The sequence below is a fragment of the Rhizophagus irregularis genome, chromosome 19, assembly GCF_026210795.1.
Source record: "Rhizophagus irregularis chromosome 19, complete sequence".
NCBI lineage: Eukaryota > Fungi > Glomeromycota > Glomeromycetes > Glomerales > Glomeraceae > Rhizophagus > Rhizophagus irregularis.
In genome coordinates this window covers 3,649,246-3,667,858 of record NC_089447.1, presented here as the reverse complement: position 1 = coordinate 3,667,858, position 18,613 = coordinate 3,649,246, and the positions used below count along the sequence as shown (strand labels likewise).

The window sequence follows — 18,613 nt, the reverse complement described above, 5'->3', positions numbered from 1 at the left end:
ATCAAAATTTGTATGCTGTCATGAACTAAGTGACCGGTGTTTCAAAACAGAACGCGCACGTGATTTTTAATCCGGATTAACTGATGGTTTTTTTCAGATCTGCACCTATATAATTTAAATAGATGGGTATCGTATGATCTGTTTGTCTCACAATCACTTTATTTTTATTTCAGAATTTTTACATTTATAATGATATAATGATCATATAGTAACATTAATAAATTATATTTATTGGGCATCCCTATAGGATCATGTTATTTAATTTCCGCTCAATATTGCTAACGCATTACGTCATTTACCAAATATCATTTACATTAGTTTAGCTTAATACTGTACAGCAATTTGAAAAACTGTTACTTAAACTATATTAGTATTATCTATTGAATACAAATGTACAATTATTGAAAATTGATCCGTTTCCTTTAAAAATATCCTGTAAAGTTTCAGTTTCATTTATTGTCAATTTGTTGGATTTGTTAGAAAATGGAATTCGGCTTTCTTGATTGATTTCAGCTAATTTTATTAATAGAAATCAATAAAATAAAATAAAATAAAACAAACTATTAATAAATTACCTTTAAAAATTTCGCGTGCACTAGTAAAAGTTGATTTAAGTTCAATTGGTGTTAATGCTTGCTTATCTGGCATTGAAAAATGTGGCAAAGGTTCTAAAACATCTAAAATTCCATATTGTATAATTAGTATATTGAAAATCAATTTAAAAATTAAAATTAAAACTCACCCGAGCCTTCCATTTGATCATTATCTATAAGAACGTTCATTAAGTTGTTTAAACTAACATTCTGCATTTTTTCTTTAGTTCTTTCATAGCTAGTGAATCCTGAATTTGATTTATGCCGGGTAATTGCCATAACTTCATTGTCACTAGTACCAAGTTCTTTCAATATTCCTACTAAACTTTTTCGGGCGCTATGGTTGCTGATCTTTCGATTGCCAATATCAATACCACATTCTATTACAATTTCATGTAAAAAATTTTTTAATCGCTTTTCACCAACATGAAACTTTTGAAACCAACGATTATAAATAATATAATCTATAAATAAATAAATAAGTTAACTAATAAATGTCATATTACTGAAAAAAATAGCATAAAATGATAAAGTACATTGAACTCACCATCTTCAGACACATATTCTCTTAAATAGAATTCTTTATCGGCATTACCTGGTCTTTTAGAAAAATATTTGTTATAAGTTTCCATTATCATTGGATGATATGGAATTCTTAATTTTTCATCATTTAATGAGCCATTAATACCCCTTTGATTTGTTTTACTTCGAGGAATATTTACATCAAAACCCTGACCATCAGCTCTAAACTTAAAATGAGAATATTGTAATGAATAGTGCTCACCACCTCTAAGAGCTAAGAATAATGCATTTAAAAAAAAGACTTTTTTTAACAATCCAGTGGGTGTGTCAATGTTTAATACTGGTGAATACAGTATTTTTTTACATTCTTCAACAGAAAGACCATCAGCTCCTTGAACATTGGCCTTTCCTTGTTCTGCTACATGTTTCATTTTGCCATCTAATACATCATATAATATTGGAAATTGTTTTCTTGAAGTAAAATCCATTGGAGATAGTGATGATAAATCATTTAAATGTCGGTTTAATGCATGTATAGCACTGAGGATAGATCTAGCCTTGTATTCTTCACCAGAATTAGTCTTCATAACTGTTACGAAACTACAGATTTGACTTTCTAATTCCTTTCTATCAGTAATATCTATGCTTTTACCAGTAAATCCAGCTTTTTCACGAAAGTTTTCAAATTGGTGAACCCAATTTGCTGTGGATTTATCTGTATTTACTACTCTTGACTTCTTTTTGAAAAAATTTATTTCGTCTTCTGTAGGTAAATAAAACTTGAATAGAAAATATTGTATTAGCAAATTAATATAACAATATTTTGGTAATAATAACAACATACTTTATCATTATTTATTTTATTTTTGTTAGTTTTTTCCTTCATTATTAAAATAAATAATAGAATAGGTTGAAAGAAAAAAATGTGTAAAGAAAAAGTAGGGTATTTAAAAAGTGTATATAAAAAAGAATGTGTAAAAGAAAAAACGCGTAAAGAAAAAATGTGTACAAATGAGTGGATTTAAAAGAAAGTTTAAATAAACTTTTAAACGCGTAAAGAAAAAGACGCGTAAAAATTGAAATTTAAAAGAAAGTTTAAATAAACTTTTAAAACATGATCTTGGTGGTCTGCCACAATAAAATCATTATTAGGTAAGAAGTATTCAATATTACCATTTTGACCATCAACATTATATGATTGGCCATTGTGCCACTACGTGGCACAATAACGGCCAATCATTTAACATCGACGGTCATAAATCTTCATATTGAATACTTCTTACCCAATAACTATATAATATATAACTTCAGTGATAAAATATACGTCTCAAAACCGGTACTCAAATTTCTATGCATCAATTTCTTAATTTAGATGATATTTACTATATCAAGCAATTTTATCCGATATAATGTCATCATCATATGAAATCATCAAAAGAAATAAAGACTTATGATATAGCCAATAAATTATTACATGCGAGCCATGGGTAAAATGCAATAAAGGTAACTGAATATATAGAAAGTAAGTAACGGAAATAGTAACGTAAAGTCACATGATTTATTTACGTTACTCCCCTTAATATAAGGCACGTAACGTAAAGTGAAATTTTTTTTATCTTACGTTACATATCTTATATGGTTCACGTGACAACGTAAGTGATTTTTTGTGGCACATCACGATCAGCCTATTTGTTTGTTTACATTTTACATAACTCCCTCGTTTTTTTCTTTTAATGTCAAAATGTCAAACAAAATCTTATAAAAAGATAGAAAGTCAAAGACAATTAAGTTTGAACAATTATTTAGGTATAAAATTTGTTTATTAAACTGCCTGTCATATATTAACTGTTTTATTTTTTGGTTATTTTGTATACAAAAAATTTAGAGTATAGTTTTGATATCTTTGTTAAAGTTAATTGTCTTTTGGAGATAAGTAAAGCTGTTTAATAGGTATGGTACTATTGGATTACTCAAAGATCTATTTTTACTGGGTTTGGCTTTCATATTTGTGGAGTTGTAATTATTTTCATAATAATATTAGGACGCGTTACGCGTAACGCGTTTATTTACTGTATTTTAATTTATAAATAATAAAGACATTAATTAAAGCTTATCTGTTATGTTTTTATTTGTTTTATGTTTATTAATAAATTATTAAAATAAATAATTTTTATAATTTTAAAAGTATAAAATCAATTTTCTTTTATATTTAAAGGCATAAGAAAATCAACTCTAATAGTATGAAAAATTCTTTTTTAAAATAAATTTTTTACCAAGATAAATATGCAAAAATTGATAATATAAATCACGTGGTGCTAGATATGGTGAGACAGGTGAGTAACGTAAGGTAAAAAAATTTTATCTTACGTTCCGTGCCTTAATTAAGGGGAGTAACGTAAATTAACCTAAATTAGTAACTTTACGTTACTCACTTAGCCAATTTCCGTTACTTACTTACTACCTACCGAAGGTAACTGAAGTTAATAACCCTAATCCTTTTTGAACGAATAAATACAAAGAAATTCAATTAAATAGATTCAATACATTCAATAACCTAAATAATGAACAAATGAAAGTGATTATACTAAATGAACTGAAATTTACTATTCTTGAAATTCCGTATTAATTTCGTTACTAATTTTAGTATGCTTTCCTGTTTTTGTAAATAATAAAAATTATTACTTTATACGTATAATATTATAATTAACCTTATATATAAATAAGAAGTTACTTACTATTAACATGAGTTTCATCTTCAAAATTCCGTTTTCCTGAAGGATTTACTTTTGAAATTAATTCGCTTAATGGTCTGCTGGTATAAATTGCATGCTGAGTGTTAGAATTTTGAATTATAGTGTCTCTACTTGGCCTAAATATGATTTAATTATAATTATTAGTTCGATGATATCAATAAAAAATAAAAATCTTTATATAGCTTTATTCATACCTCTGAATATCATTTATATCAAACTCAAATTCTTTTGTTACATAATCTAAGTAATGTGTTAAATAATAATTAATTAATAATAAGTAATATTTGCGATTTTTTCAATTAATGCTTTTTTTTATAATTTAAGATATAAACTAAGTATTGCATACTTTGCCTCAATGAATTCATCAATGAATTAGATGAAGATTTGGAAATAAAAGAACTTAATGATCTACTTGTATAAATTGCTTTTGAATGAGCTTTTTCACTAAATTCTTGACCAAGCAACTTAGATTGTATTAATTGTAATCGTATTTCTTCAGCTTGATTAAACTGATTGGCATCTTTTCCCATATTAGCCCAAAGGTTAAGACTTTCACAAAGTTTTTTTGCTGAAGGTCTCTTTTTAGGATCAGAATTCCAACATTTTTTTATTAAATTCGCAAAATCTTCAGGAGTATCATTTGTAATTTCAGGTCTTTTTCCATCAATAATTTCATATATTAAATCAGTATCATGTTCAACATTGGCAAAAGGCTTACAGCCAGTTGTTAATTCCCACATAATCATACTCATACTATAAATATCTGTTGCTTTCGAAAATGCATCTCCCTTGAAAACCTCTGGAGCAACATATGGTATAACTCCATATATTTCATTTCGTGATAAAGTATTATTTGCAGGTTGTGATAATCCTAAATCTCCAATTAAATATTGATCAATTTTACATAATTCATTTTCAATTATTTCAACCAATATATTTCCACTATGAAAATCTCGATGTATAAAATCTTTTTCATGAATAGTTTGAAGCCTAAAATAAAACAATTAAAATAATTAATCAATATTATAAAATATAGTAAACTTTAAATAAATCAAAATTATAAATACCCATCTGAAATTCTCCATAAAATACATAATTTTTTCTTCCATGTAATCTCTGTAAAATTCTCTTGTAAATAATTATGTAAATTTCCTCCATTTGCATATTTCATTAAAAACATAAATTCTTCTGTAATAGGATTTTTTGAAATACCATGACATTTAATAATATATTCAAATTTATCATCATAACATTGATAAAGTGATTTGATCTAAATTTTTAAAATATAAAATAATAAACAAATATACGAATTTCAAAACAAAGTTTTAGAATTAATAAAAATTCACCTCGTTTAAAAAATATTTACTGGGATCTTGAGAATTTGAAAATTCTTTTATAGCAATAATCTTTCCACGGATTGACGCTTTATAGATTTTTCCATATCCACCTTCTGCTATTTTCTCTAAATTTGTAATTTTCGAATATGAAACCCATTTTATTTTTAGTTTTGAAGAAAAGATAATTTATATTACTTTTAATAATATTATATATATTTAATGGACTGTAAACCCCGTTTATATTATTAATATAATCAGCAAACTGATTACTGACAATAAAATTGACATTTGTAAGTTGCAGAAATTGATCTACACTATTATTTCCACTGATATTAATAGCTATAATTCTTTTGCATTTTTTACATTGAGATTGATCAATAAATCCAAAGATAATATTTGTTGTTAAACAATATCTACATCCAGTATAAACTATAAAACAATTTAAACATATTTTTTGACAATTATATTTTGATTCTAGAGGCTTGTGACAAATTATACATTCATTATAAGCATCTCACCATGGCAAATGAAGAACCGGAATATGCTCTTCAGTCAAAGTCGATTCTATAAATTCAAAAGAAATTAAATAGCAATCTGGATACAATTTGTACTTGAAAATATCATTATGATCATAAATTAACTTAATTAACTTTTCCATATAACTGAAATTAAATTTCTGATTTGTAGTTATTTGCTGATTTGGAACTACTATTTGTTTGAAGTGTGAAATCTCAGAGCAAGTTTCACACCATTCTTGAATGCAAAAATCTAAATTCCTTGGTTCATGTTTATTACAGCTAGCATTGATTGTTATTACACATGCATCCAGGTTACCAATTGTAGTTTTAATATCCGTATTACTAGTTGCATACTTAATATACCATTGTTGCAATATTTTTGTTTAAATAGTAGTGTTTCAGAATAGTCCTTTTTACAACAATAACATCGATCTATATCATTTCTAAAAGGGATAAACATAATTGGTATAATTAAATCTAAAGAATATTCATTATTTTCATTTGCAATGTGAGAATATAAAACTTTTAAAGGAAAATAATTAAGCTTCTTCATAAAATCATATATCTCCAGTAAATTAGAATTTTTATCAATATTCTTTACATAATTAGCAATTTGATTATAATTGTAAGCATTTAGTTTTAGAAAATATTTAAAAATATTTTTCATGTCAGGCATGTTAGAAATTAATGATACTCTTTTACATTCTATACATTGAGATTGATTTGTGATTCCAAAAATAATATTTGTTGTTGAACAATATCCACAACTGGTATAAATTATACTATAGCACTCTAAACATTGTTTTTGATAATCTGGTATAAATTTTAATTTTGAATCACAAACTATACATTGATCATGAGTATCCCACCATGGCAAATTTGAAATGAAATAATACCGAAAAATTCCGAATTATCACTAATCACCGCCTTATCATGAGTATCCCAACATGGCAAATGAAGAATTAGAACAGTAGAAATTGATTCTTTGCATGTAAAAAAGATTAAAGAACCTTCGTTAATTGTAAATTTCATAATGCAATATATTGTACCTTAAGAAAGTTTCGAAAATAAAAAAAATTAAAATTGAATTAAGAAAGCTTCAAAAATAAAAAAATTTAAAATTGAAATACGGCAAAAGGCCCTAAATACACTACAAAGAACCTTTATAATTGATGTAATATCTTCTAAGTTTTTAGTGTTAAAATGGCAAAAGAGTATGGTTACACTTATGTTATTCAAGAAATTTATTATTAAAGTGTACAACCAAACATGATATAAATAAATAAGGTGATATAATCGTATTCAGGGGCAATTTTATTGAAAAAATTATTTCCTCATTTAGTGTTATTATAATGAATTCTATTTGTGGAATTAGAATTCTCCATTATTCGAATTAAAAATTCCAGAATTATATGAACAAAAATTTAGTGACATACTTTTAAATCATCACAGGCCACCAGATTTCCACTGTCTGAGGGACTTGGATTTTTTTTTTGAGTATTTGTCTTCGTCACTGTTTATTTCACGTGTTCGTGCATAATGCCGTAACGCTGTCCCTGCGCTAAATTTTTGTCGGTGCGACCGAGAAGTTCGATCAATAGAAGTTACTGCGCTAATTCGAAATGAAGTAATACTGAATTGTCACTAATCACCAAAATTATATTATCATGAGGATGGAAAATGAAGAATTGGAACAGTAGAAATTGATTCTCTCCATGCAAAAAGATTAAAGAACCTTCGTTCTATAATGTAATACAGTCGGTGTACCTTAAGAAAGTTACAACTTACAAAATTAAAAAAAAATCTAAAATTCACATCACTAAATCACTAAAATTTTTATATATCCATTCGAAAAAATTATTTCTCCATTTAGTGTTATTATAATGAATCCTATTTGTGGAATTAGAATTCGAATTATTCCAAAATTCTATGGAAAAAGTGATTGCCGATCATTAGAAGTTACTGCGTTAATTCGAAATGGAGTAATACCGAAAAATTCTGAATTGTCACTAATTCACCGCCTTTTGGCGCAAATTATATTTATCGTGGTGAAATATTACGAAAGTGACATATAGTATTAGCTAATATTTTAGGGGCGAGAGGACGAGAGGTTAAGCAAAATCTTATGTGACACAAAATTAAACATATTGAATATTATTGGTTAAACTCATAATGGCGGATTTATGAAGTACCTCAAAATTTGTCTGTCATGTCAAATTAAATAAATATTTGACAGTCACAGTGAAATTCGATAAACCGGATCTTCGATAAACCGGATTTGGGCAGCTATAGTAAAAATGATTCGATAAACCGGATCACATGATCATTAACCAATAAAATTTAAGTAACGTGATGCGGTGAATCTTAATTTTGGCCAGAATTATAAAAATCTTAATTCCGGCCGAAGTTATATATTACTTATATATTCAATTTTTAAAAATATTTTATATTCATTTTCATGACCTCTATGACGTAAAACTAAGATGAAAAATTAAAATATAGTGTATATTAATTTTATTAGCATGAATTTTTTTTTAAAAAATTCAGTATAATAGATTTTCAATATATCGAAATTTTTTCGCTATACCGGATATCCTGATAAACCGAATATTTTTAGTGGAACTGATTGATCCGGTTTATCGAATTTCACTGTGTATTTTAGTCACCAAATTTCTATTTAAGTCTCAAATATATTAGTGAACAGTCAAAATTGAGCTCTAAAAAAATTTTTTGTACCAAATCTTGCGTCTAATCAATTTTCCCACTATCTAACCAATTTTTCCAGTGTTAAAGGCGCGTCATTATTTGACATTTTAGTAATTAGTATCACATGTTTTCTGTTAATTTCCGAGGGTTCTTGCCAAATTTCATAAATCCGCTGCAATGTAATATTAGCTAATATATGTCTCTGCACTGCCCTAATGAGATAATTACAATTTTTCGGGTATTACTGGATAGTTGTCTATAGAAATTTTATTAAGATATTTTGTACAATTTACCTGAGGGGGATAAAAAAAATTTATTTTCTTCTTTTGAATAAATTTATTTTAAAAATATAATTCACCCTTACTATAGCGAACATTGCGGACTAGAAATTAAAATTCGCCAAATTCTCAATAACTATGGAATAATTCACTACATAAAAAACACAATAATACATACATGGCTTGAAGAAAAAATCAACATATGTCTTTTACTTTATTGATTAGTATGCTGCCAATGTGTCCTCATTTTTTTTTTAACCTCATCCAGGTTAGACACTCTTAGACCAGGTCTAACTTTACGAGGTGACGCAGTTATGTTTAGTGGCTATACATTAGTGAATAGTTTAGATTTTTTTACTTTACGTTATTTCTAGAATGCGTCATTGTAAAAGTTTCATCCTAAAATAAAAATAAAATGTTAAAAAAAAAATAATAGGTACAGAAAACTTATTCTCTAACTTTTTAATAAAAGCTTATATAATAATATCTTTATTTTAGAATAATATACGTGGTACCAATGGTAAGGTATTAGTAATTTTAAAATTTCGGGGAAACATTTATTACGAATTGTAATAGCTCAGTTATATACGCAATCTATTGGGACTTTATTCTTATGTCGATAATAGTATTATAATACGTGACACATTTTCATTCAATCCCTCGGTCCAAATGACTACTACAATAAATACATTCTTGTACGGGGGGATCCGATATTGAAACGCCCCTGCCCAATAACTGCACGTTATGACTGAATCGTGTGTAACGAAAAAAAATTCTCTAAAATCCTTCTTGTTACCGTTATTTCAAAAAAAAAAAAAATTATCTAGTGAAAAATATTTTACGTGTATTTCCTAAAAAAACATTCAATATATCCTTACGTAAAGGTTCTATCATAACATAATATTTTATAATAATGAAAGATATGTAGAAATAGACAGATAAGGAGAATCGTAAAACACTTCGTGACTAAAGATCCAACTGTCGTGATCCTGAGTAAAATTATCTTGAACGTACTTCTCTTAATATTTGAGTTGAATCTGATCTGACAATGTTTATCAGGAAATTATCGTCATCGTTTAAGTGTTCAATGTAAAGTTAATATTGATATTTATTTATAAATTACAAATAAATATAATATAGAACTATTTATAAGCAATCAATACAATAATTTTGTTCCATAATAAGTATTCTCTACCCCTGCATAATTATTCTTCAATTTTTATTGGGGGTCTTGTTAATACTAAATTATAATCGTGAATTTGTAATATCCAAATGGAAATTTCTTTCATTCTTGGCATTATACATTATACGTGCCGATTGATTGACGCACCTGTATTGCTACTGCGGGAAAAGGATTTGCATGTTATGCTGCTATATATCTTATTGATAGAATTTTATTTTTTTATTGTAAAACGTTATTACCCAATTAAAAAATTAAAAAAAATATAAAGTTTAATAAATGCATGCATGCGACCATGGAATTTTCTGATTGTTTGTAACTGAAAAAATAAAAATAGGAAAAAGAATGATAACAGATAATATAATAATTGAAACATATTATTTTTTTTCATTTTAAAGTTTCATTTAAAAAAAATAAACATGATTAAAAAGAAGTCTTTTAAAGAAATCTTTGATAACAAAGAAAAAAAAAAAGGTCCTTATTCCCTTATTCTCCTTGCAGATCCATTATGTTCATATAAGATAATTCATTGTTTCACATTATTATTAATAACTGATTTCGGAATACACTTTTTTTTTAATCGATCTACTAAAAAAACTTATAAACTTAACGTTCAATCTTTAATCAAAAATCCTTGAATTTTTTACTCTATTAGTTTTTTTAAAAAAAAATGTATTCAATTTATAAACATACAAATCCAAAATTCTTGAAAAATCCTATATCGTCATAATAAAGCCACAGATCAAGTGAGGTGCTTGCCAAGAAGTATTACAATGTAAATTACTTTTTGAATTTTCATAAATACAATATATAATATTAATTTATTATCATTTTATTTTATTTCTTTTTTTAGTGTCAAACATTGAACACCATTAGGTGCCAAAGAATTAAAATGATGATCTTTGATAATTCTTTTTATCACTTTACGGAATCTGTTATTACAAATATATTTTGATTCTTGCGTCATTAAATTGTATACTCTTGGGACGCTTGTTTATGGAATTTCGTAATTCCTGAACCACTGACAAAAAATTTTTCATGTTCTTTTGTTGGTGGTTCAGGTATTACGAAAATTTAAATCATTTTTTTTTATATAATTAATAAAAATTTTATCCATTAACTAAAAAAAAAAATTTCAAATGAGTCCATTTTATTTATACATGATATTATCCATTAACTAAAAAAAAAAATTTCAAATGAGTCCATTTTATTTATACATGATATTGAAAACATTTCATTATGTAAAAGTGTTAAATCGTATCGTTAAATAATAATATGTTGTTGCATGACGCTTTTTATCGTACCGACGTAATCTTATCATTTACCATGACTCTTATTACGTTTTAGTTGCTGAGCATGCTTAAATACTGACAACGATACAACATTTAAAATTTAGCGATTAATTATTAGCGGTAAAAAATGTTTCAAGATGAATCACAAAATTATTTAGTTGTGTAGTAATATGAATAAAGAAATATTCATTACACGGATTATAAAAGGTATACAAAATGATTCATCTTTAAATATCAAAATAATACCATAAATATACTTTTAGTATATGTATTAAACACTTACTACCATTTTTAATAAAATATCTTTATTATAAGATATATCGATATATTTTCTCGAAAGGATTTATTTCGTCATTCTATATAACAATCCCTTTAGTAATAATTTTTTTGATAAAACACCGTCATTGGATCACGCCTTTCAAGCATTTTTTTTTAAAATCAAGATTAACCTGGATTCTTTTATTTAATCGATAATTATAATATAAAAAAGTGTTGATACAATTTAATAATTGGTTCTGCCCTATCATTAACAATTATGTCCAATATATCACGTGATGACGTGACGACCGCAGCCGGCGTTATAAATAAATAAAAATAAAAAAAATCTAAATCTATATAAATTATACATAAATATATCTGATATATATATAGATTAAATATATAAATTATAAATTATCTTCAAATAATAAATTCCTTCTCATTCCCCTTTTAATATTTTCGAATCATTTAATATAGTTTTCACCAATTTTCTACCTTTCTTATGATCTTCAACAGTTCTACCAACACGAGATTGAGGTCCATATTGTTTTTGAAAAATAAAATTCCAATGAACCATAAACCAAGATGTATGATATGCTAAATTATCATAAAATTCTGGTGCAATCTTACGAATTTCTGGTAAATTTGACCATGGAACCTAAAAATAAAAATAAATATAAATATAGGTTTTAAAAAATTTATAAATTCCACATTACGTTCAATCAATTACCTTTGCAAAATCATGATGTTCATTATGATAACCAATATTCATAAAGAATAAATTTAAAATTCCATAATAAGAATATGTTTCTTGTCCATCATCAAAAGTATAATGTTCTTGAATAAAATGAGCAGCAGCAGGATGTATACTATAACCAACCCATAAACTTAAAAATAAATATAATAAACCTCTCATCCCACAAAAATGATAAATTAAAACATCAAATGTTATAGTAAAAACCCAATTAACATATTCCCAAAAACATGGTTCTTTTCCCATCGCTAAACCTCTAACAACATACATTATAGGATAAATAATTATCCAAATAAATTTTAAAAATGAATTCCCACGAATCAATTTTTTTTCCCATTCTAAAGGTAAATCAGGATCAAATCCTATTACACCTTGAAAAGTATGATGTTCTAAATGATACCGACGAAATGACATTGCAATTGGAAATGGAAGTGCAATATTTGCTAAAAGTCCTATAAGACGATTTTGAAATGATGTTGCTGCAGCTAAATTATGTGTTGCTTCATGAATAATTACCCCATAAAGTTGAGTAAATGATGCTCCCAAAAAAAAACAATATATCATCATAAATATATTCCAATCAACTAATATTTTACCGAAAATGTAAGCTGCAAATATTTGCGCTGCTGATGAAAATGTAACTATTAAAATAGTTGAAGTATCATAACCATATAATTTTTCAATTTCTGGATATCTTTTTAAAATTGAAAGTTTTCTTTTCATATGTGGTTCATCTAAATTATCTATTGCAATATCTTCATCAACATATGGAATTGATTTCTTCCACTCTCCAATATATAAAGGATTTCTAAAATCTGGATTACTTTCTTCCTTTGCAGGTAAAGGAATATCATTAGAAATTTTTGTAAATGGTGGCATATTTTTAAATATTAATTATCGTTTGGATAAAAAAAATAAATTAAATAAATGAAAATGTTTAATTTATTAAAAAGAAAGAGAGAAAAAAAAGATGTTGCATGTACAAACAATACCAAAAAAAAACTCGCAATTACTATATAGGGTAATACCGTAAGATCATCAATCTGTTGAATTACCATGCCACACACAATTTTGAGTAACATTTTACTATTCTACTTTCTAGCGTGTAATGTTAACAATTGATCGACAAAAGCATAATAGATTTAACTAACTTTACTTGGACAAGAACGAAAAATTTCAGCCGCCTTCCGCAAGATGTTTTATTGATAAATTTAGTTTAAATCATTATGATTTTGGTTTAATTCCGGTAATAAATCAATGAAATAATATGGTATGATATTTTATCAAAATATAATCTATTAGTCATAATCTGCGGTCTATATAAATAATCAACAAATACACCAAATACACGTGTTATATATATATATATACAAATTTTTTTGAGTAACATACATTTTAAACATTTACGTATGGATTTTTTCGATTTTCAAGATTTTCTTGGTATTCTCCTTGGTTAAAAAAAAAAAAAATCCCTTTAAAAATATTTAAGGTTTAGATTAAGATGTCTTTAAATAGAATAAAAGTTTCAAATGAATATATTTATCTAACAAAATCATCCCCTACAATATTATACCCCTCAAAACTCTTAACATTTAATCATACATATTTAATAGATACGCTTCATCATTCTTCATTTTCTCCATTTTCTCCATTTTCTAAAATACCAATAGAAATACTTCCTTATATATGTAAAAATTTAACGCCAAAAGATTTAGCCGCGTTAGCATTGGTTTGTAAACAATTTAGTGAAATAATATATTTAAATAATGAAAAATCTTCTATTTGGTCTATATGTCAAGCTATTTGGAGAGAGAGTAGATTATACGTTTTACCTCAATATAAAAAACCTCCTTTACATATGAGTGAAAGAAAATATACTATTATGATGTATGGAACTAAATGGGAATGGGAATCATTTTATGAGAATTCTTCAATTTTATTAAAGAATTGTCTGACATTTTCCAAAAGTATAATTTTTTTAAATTTTTTTTTAAAATTTTTTTTCTTTTTTTTCTTTTTTTTAAAAAAAAATATAATTTTATTTTCAATTAAATACTATTTTATATACATAATTAATTTATTAATCAATTTATTCCTTTTCTTATTAGTTGAAAAACCTCATATTCATCCGCAAAAAAATTAGAAGATTCAGTTATAGATTCTTTATAGGAAGTTTTCTTTGAACTACCAAAATTACCTGTCATCCATAGATCACCACATCCAAAACAAGGTCCATTTGAATTAGAACAATAAATCGCGTTACTTGGATAATTAATTCTACTTAATTTAAAATTTCCTATATCATCTTTAACGTTGAAAGAAAAAATAAAACTTTTCGTTGTATTTTGATAATCTAAAGAAGGACGATTGGTCCAAGGATCATCAAGATAAGATCGTTGCCAACTACAAGGATTATACCCTCCAAGAATTTCTTGACTTTCTTTCAATTTGATTAAAACTACAGTTCCAATTTTATAATCACAATTTGTATGAAATATTGAAGAATCAAAACCATCTTTACTACCTCTTAATAATAATTGAAATTCGTGAGGAATTTTATTAAAATCATAATTTTTTTCTTTATTATCAACCCAACTACTTATTAATGCTGCATGAGTTGATTTTATTATATTTGAATTAATAATTTTAATCCTATTTGAAAAAATTCCTTTAGGAAATGTTGGCTTTGATCCAGGTTTCATAAAATATTTTATAATATCTTCATTTAATTCTTTTGGTAAAATTTTTTTATATGGTTTCCTTACTTTATCATATAATTCCGTTGAAGATATTTGAAAAAATCTTATTAAAGGTATACAATTATGTAAAACTTTTTCTAAATCTTTAAAATCTTGTTTAATCCAATTTGTTAAATTTTCTTCTTTAAGATGATTTGTTTTATAAATTCCCCATTTAATAAGATAATTCCATATATCAATTTCTTCCATTTCTAAATCATCTCTTTTTAATAATTGTATCATAATATTTTCATCCAATTCCAAAAATTTATTATGATTACCGAAAATTAATTGTGGATTACTACATATAATTTTTAATAAATAATCAAATAATATTGTAAATGTTTGATGATTTGAAAGTATTTTAAGTATTGGTAAAAGATTTTGTAATAACCATTCAGATTCTTTTTCAATTAAAACTTTTTGAACGTGTTTACATAAATTAAAAAATTCTAATTCATCTGATGCTATTAATAATTCAATAGCTTTGGATCCATGATTATTCTCAAGTGATACTTTCCCACTATATATAAATCTTTTTTATAACGTATTTTTTTCAATAAAAAAAAAACAAAAGAATTAAATTATTAAATAATAATAATAATAATAATAATAAATAAAATATACGATTACCTTAAGATGATTTCAAATACATCAGGAGAAATATTCGGTTTCTTAAAAATATAAATATCATTTTCTTTCTTTGCCCAATTACTTGAAAGTGCTGTACGAAAATATGATGATCTACTCCTTAATATCAATGTATGCGCTTTGAATTCTTTCATATTTATTTCTTCTCCAACTTTAATAATAACGTTCGATTCATCTTTATCATCAATTAAACGACCAAAATCATTTGATAATTCTTGTAAATATTCCATTTTTTTTCCCTTATTTTTTTTATCTTTTTTTTTTTAAAAAAAGAATTTTTTTTTTTCTGACAAGTGAAAATAAGATTTTGTTTAATAATAAATATCGTGAGAATTGATTTACATACAAAGGAAACTAATTTGACTAGTCCGTAATTTAAAAATTTCATCGTCAATCATTATCTTACCTACAAACGTTTCACCGACGGGAGCAATTTCGGATAAGGTTAGAATAAGTAGATTAAGGATTTCAAAATTGTCGGGGAAATGACTATCAGTAAAACTTGTCCAGCCTTAATTAACCAAATCTGATAAGTATCAAAAAAAATTTTTTTAATCATAAAATCACACCACCTCTCGAAAAAACGAGAGAATAAAAGCATTTATATAAAACTAGTAAAAAAAAAATCATTCGAATATTTTATTCAAAATTACATGTGAACGCGAATTTCTTTTCATTAAACGTCATAAACGCCATTGAAATATTTATCATCTAAAAACTTTTTTTTAATGATATAAAATCAACAAATCACACCACTTTACGAAAAACTTGAGAAAAAAAAGTATTACATTATACAAAAATTGCACATGAACGCGGATTTCTTTTCATTGAACGCCATAAACGCCATCGAAAGATTTGTTATCTAAAAACTCTTTTTAATGATATATAAACACTACTTTACGAAAAAAAGCATTACATATACAAAAATTACACATGAACGCGGATTTCTTTTTAATATACGCCATAAACGCCATTGAAAGATTTGTCATCATTACGGTAATTTCAAAAAAAAATAAATAATTTTAATAAATTATTAATTAATAAATAAAAAAAACGGTTAGAATTGACTAGTAAATTTCTTTATCTCTAAATGTTTCAGTTATCCAATTATTCAATTCTAACCATAAAATTTCATTGAAAAGCGTAAGAAATAAATTAACACCAGTTAAGCTCACAAAAATTTCAGCTACTAATAATAAAGTATAATAAGGCATAAATTTACTTGCAACAATATTCGCGCAAAAACTTTGTCCCTTTCCTGATTGAATACAAGTTATCCAATCTCCATCATGAATATTTCTAATAACTTTAACAACCGAATTTAATTCGATGTGATAAAATAACCAATAAATTATTACTGTAACAAATAATAAAACGGATAATAAAAGTTCTCTCCATTGAATTTTGATAGGTTGTAAAATACGAATAATAGACCCTGAGAAACTTGTATTTGATTTTTTTCCTTCTTTGCGCGAGATCTAAAAACAAGTATATTTTTTTTAAAAAAATAATATATAATAAAACGATCTTAAAAAAAAATTTTTTTCACTTTTTTTGAAAGGACAAAAAAAAAAAAAAAAACTCGTACCCAATATATATAACAAAATGTAATCATATGTATAAAGAAGATTGCCACAACAATAACAACCAAAGGATAGAAGAACATTGCATTAGAAGCTTCTACTTTGACAAAACAAAGTGTAGCAAATTGATAATTGATTGAATTAGTTTTCAATGCTATTATAGTTAAGATAGCTGGAATTCCCCAACCTATAATATGAAGATATACACGTTTATCGTCCATTATATTGGAATTCCACACGGTTTGGACGTGAAGATTAAGAATTATAAACCCAACCCAAATTGCTGTAGCAAGTGAAGAAAAAATAAGTAAAGCTCCTTGAAGACCACAGAAAAAAGGATTATTTGCTTGGGTGCTAGGAATTATTTCAGTTGCACATTGAACTCTTTCTGGATCCATAATAGAGAAAAAAACATTGGAAGAATATAGGAAAATCGACAATGAAGCAAAAAGAATTAATATATTAGGGTGAGTTCGGTATCCTGGTAGTACTACATATGAAAATAATATAATTCCTGAACCAATGACTGAAAGAATTCTTAATATTTGAGTTGCTATGAAACCTTTTTTCATTTGATTGGGTGGATATAAAGCATAGGGTTGAGGACAAGGAACACAACAACCATTTCGACAGAATTCTTTACTAGTAATTTCACTTTTATTAGTTTCAACCCATTTATGATCCTCGATAAGAGGTTTGAAACATTTGGGCCGATTAGAAAGTTGTGAAGAGCTATTACACCCTTCTGTCGGATATTCATAATTTAATGGTGGTGACGTAGTAATATTGCCGTTACAATCACGAGGGAAGAATATATGTGATAGAATGTATTCTTTGATGATCTCTTGAGTTTCGGCTGACGCGTTTTTAGAATTAGTCACGCAGGATTCTATAACATTCGTACAAGTAGATTTACAAGGAGGTATTATTTCGACTTCTAAATTGGCTGTGAAATTAAATTTTTCTTGAATCAATCAGGCTTTTCTAATTAAAAATTTTTTTCAAAATACAGTTACTCACGGGCAGAAAGTTCTTCCATCCGTTTACAACTTGGAAATGCAGTAGCACATACAAAACTTGAGAAAGCTTGTACGCAATTATTAAGAATTAAATCGTCATCTTTGAGTGTTGATAAACCTTGAGCTATAGCAAGGGATCCAAAGGAACTTTCTACACTTAAAATATTCTGTCCTTTAGCATAAAATACATAATCTTCATTTGATTTGTAATTCTTCGTTTAGAAAAAAGTACGTAAGTGAACGAAATTTAATGTGTGTACATATATATATATCAAATTACTATACTTACAACACAAATTCCACCATTTTGATAATAACGACCACATTCTGTAATATTCATATTATTGATTAAAAGTATATCGAAAAAAAAAAAATTTCATTGTAGTAACTTACTTTGTCCATGGACACCAAATAACATACAAAACAGCAAC

The 18,613-nt window shown here is 26.0% G+C and overlaps 5 protein-coding genes across 5 annotated transcripts; 1 reads left to right on the top strand and 4 right to left on the bottom strand.

The window, feature by feature from the left end:
* Positions 1-3,718: 3,718 nt before the first annotated feature.
* OCT59_011345 (uncharacterized protein) lies at positions 3,719-6,390 on the bottom strand (the record flags this gene model as incomplete). The annotated part of the gene is made up of 2 exons (XM_066136438.1): positions 3,719-3,768; positions 6,087-6,390. 2 exons carry the CDS (start codon positions 6,388-6,390, stop codon positions 3,719-3,721), a joined length of 354 nt encoding a protein of 117 aa, XP_066001059.1.
* Positions 6,391-11,613: 5,223 nt separating this feature from the next.
* Positions 11,614-13,070, bottom strand: OCT59_011344 (uncharacterized protein; the record flags this gene model as incomplete). Its single annotated transcript, XM_025317713.2, has 2 exons — positions 11,614-12,095; positions 12,168-13,070. 2 exons carry the CDS (start codon positions 13,068-13,070, stop codon positions 11,877-11,879), a joined length of 1,122 nt encoding a protein of 373 aa, XP_025177691.2. The 3' UTR covers positions 11,614-11,876.
* Positions 13,071-13,619: 549 nt separating this feature from the next.
* On the top strand, positions 13,620-14,786 carry OCT59_011343 (uncharacterized protein). Its single transcript, XM_066136437.1, has 2 exons — positions 13,620-14,158; positions 14,300-14,786. The coding sequence occupies exons 1-2, from the start codon at positions 13,693-13,695 to the stop codon at positions 14,332-14,334; spliced, it is 501 nt and encodes a 166-aa protein (XP_066001058.1). The 5' UTR covers positions 13,620-13,692; the 3' UTR covers positions 14,335-14,786.
* Positions 14,787-15,141: 355 nt separating this feature from the next.
* Positions 15,142-15,810, bottom strand: OCT59_011342 (uncharacterized protein; the record flags this gene model as incomplete). Its single annotated transcript, XM_066136436.1, has 4 exons — positions 15,142-15,152; positions 15,211-15,230; positions 15,324-15,464; positions 15,563-15,810. 4 exons carry the CDS (start codon positions 15,808-15,810, stop codon positions 15,142-15,144), a joined length of 420 nt encoding a protein of 139 aa, XP_066001057.1.
* Positions 15,811-16,647: 837 nt separating this feature from the next.
* OCT59_011341 (uncharacterized protein) lies at positions 16,648-18,522 on the bottom strand (the record flags this gene model as incomplete). The annotated part of the gene is made up of 4 exons (XM_025317712.2): positions 16,648-17,058; positions 17,169-18,109; positions 18,184-18,394; positions 18,472-18,522. The coding sequence occupies 4 exons, from the start codon at positions 18,520-18,522 to the stop codon at positions 16,648-16,650; spliced, it is 1,614 nt and encodes a 537-aa protein (XP_025177688.2).
* Between the last annotated feature and the right edge of the window lie 91 nt (positions 18,523-18,613).

Coding starts and splice junctions, on each gene's coding strand:
- OCT59_011343 (XM_066136437.1), top strand. CDS start 13,693: ATGTCTTTAAATAGAATAAAAGTTTCAAATGAATATATTTATCTAACA. Junction 14,159..14,299: donor TTGTCTGACATTTTCCAAAA/GTATAATTTTTT, acceptor TTTTCTTATTAG/TTGAAAAACCTCATATTCAT.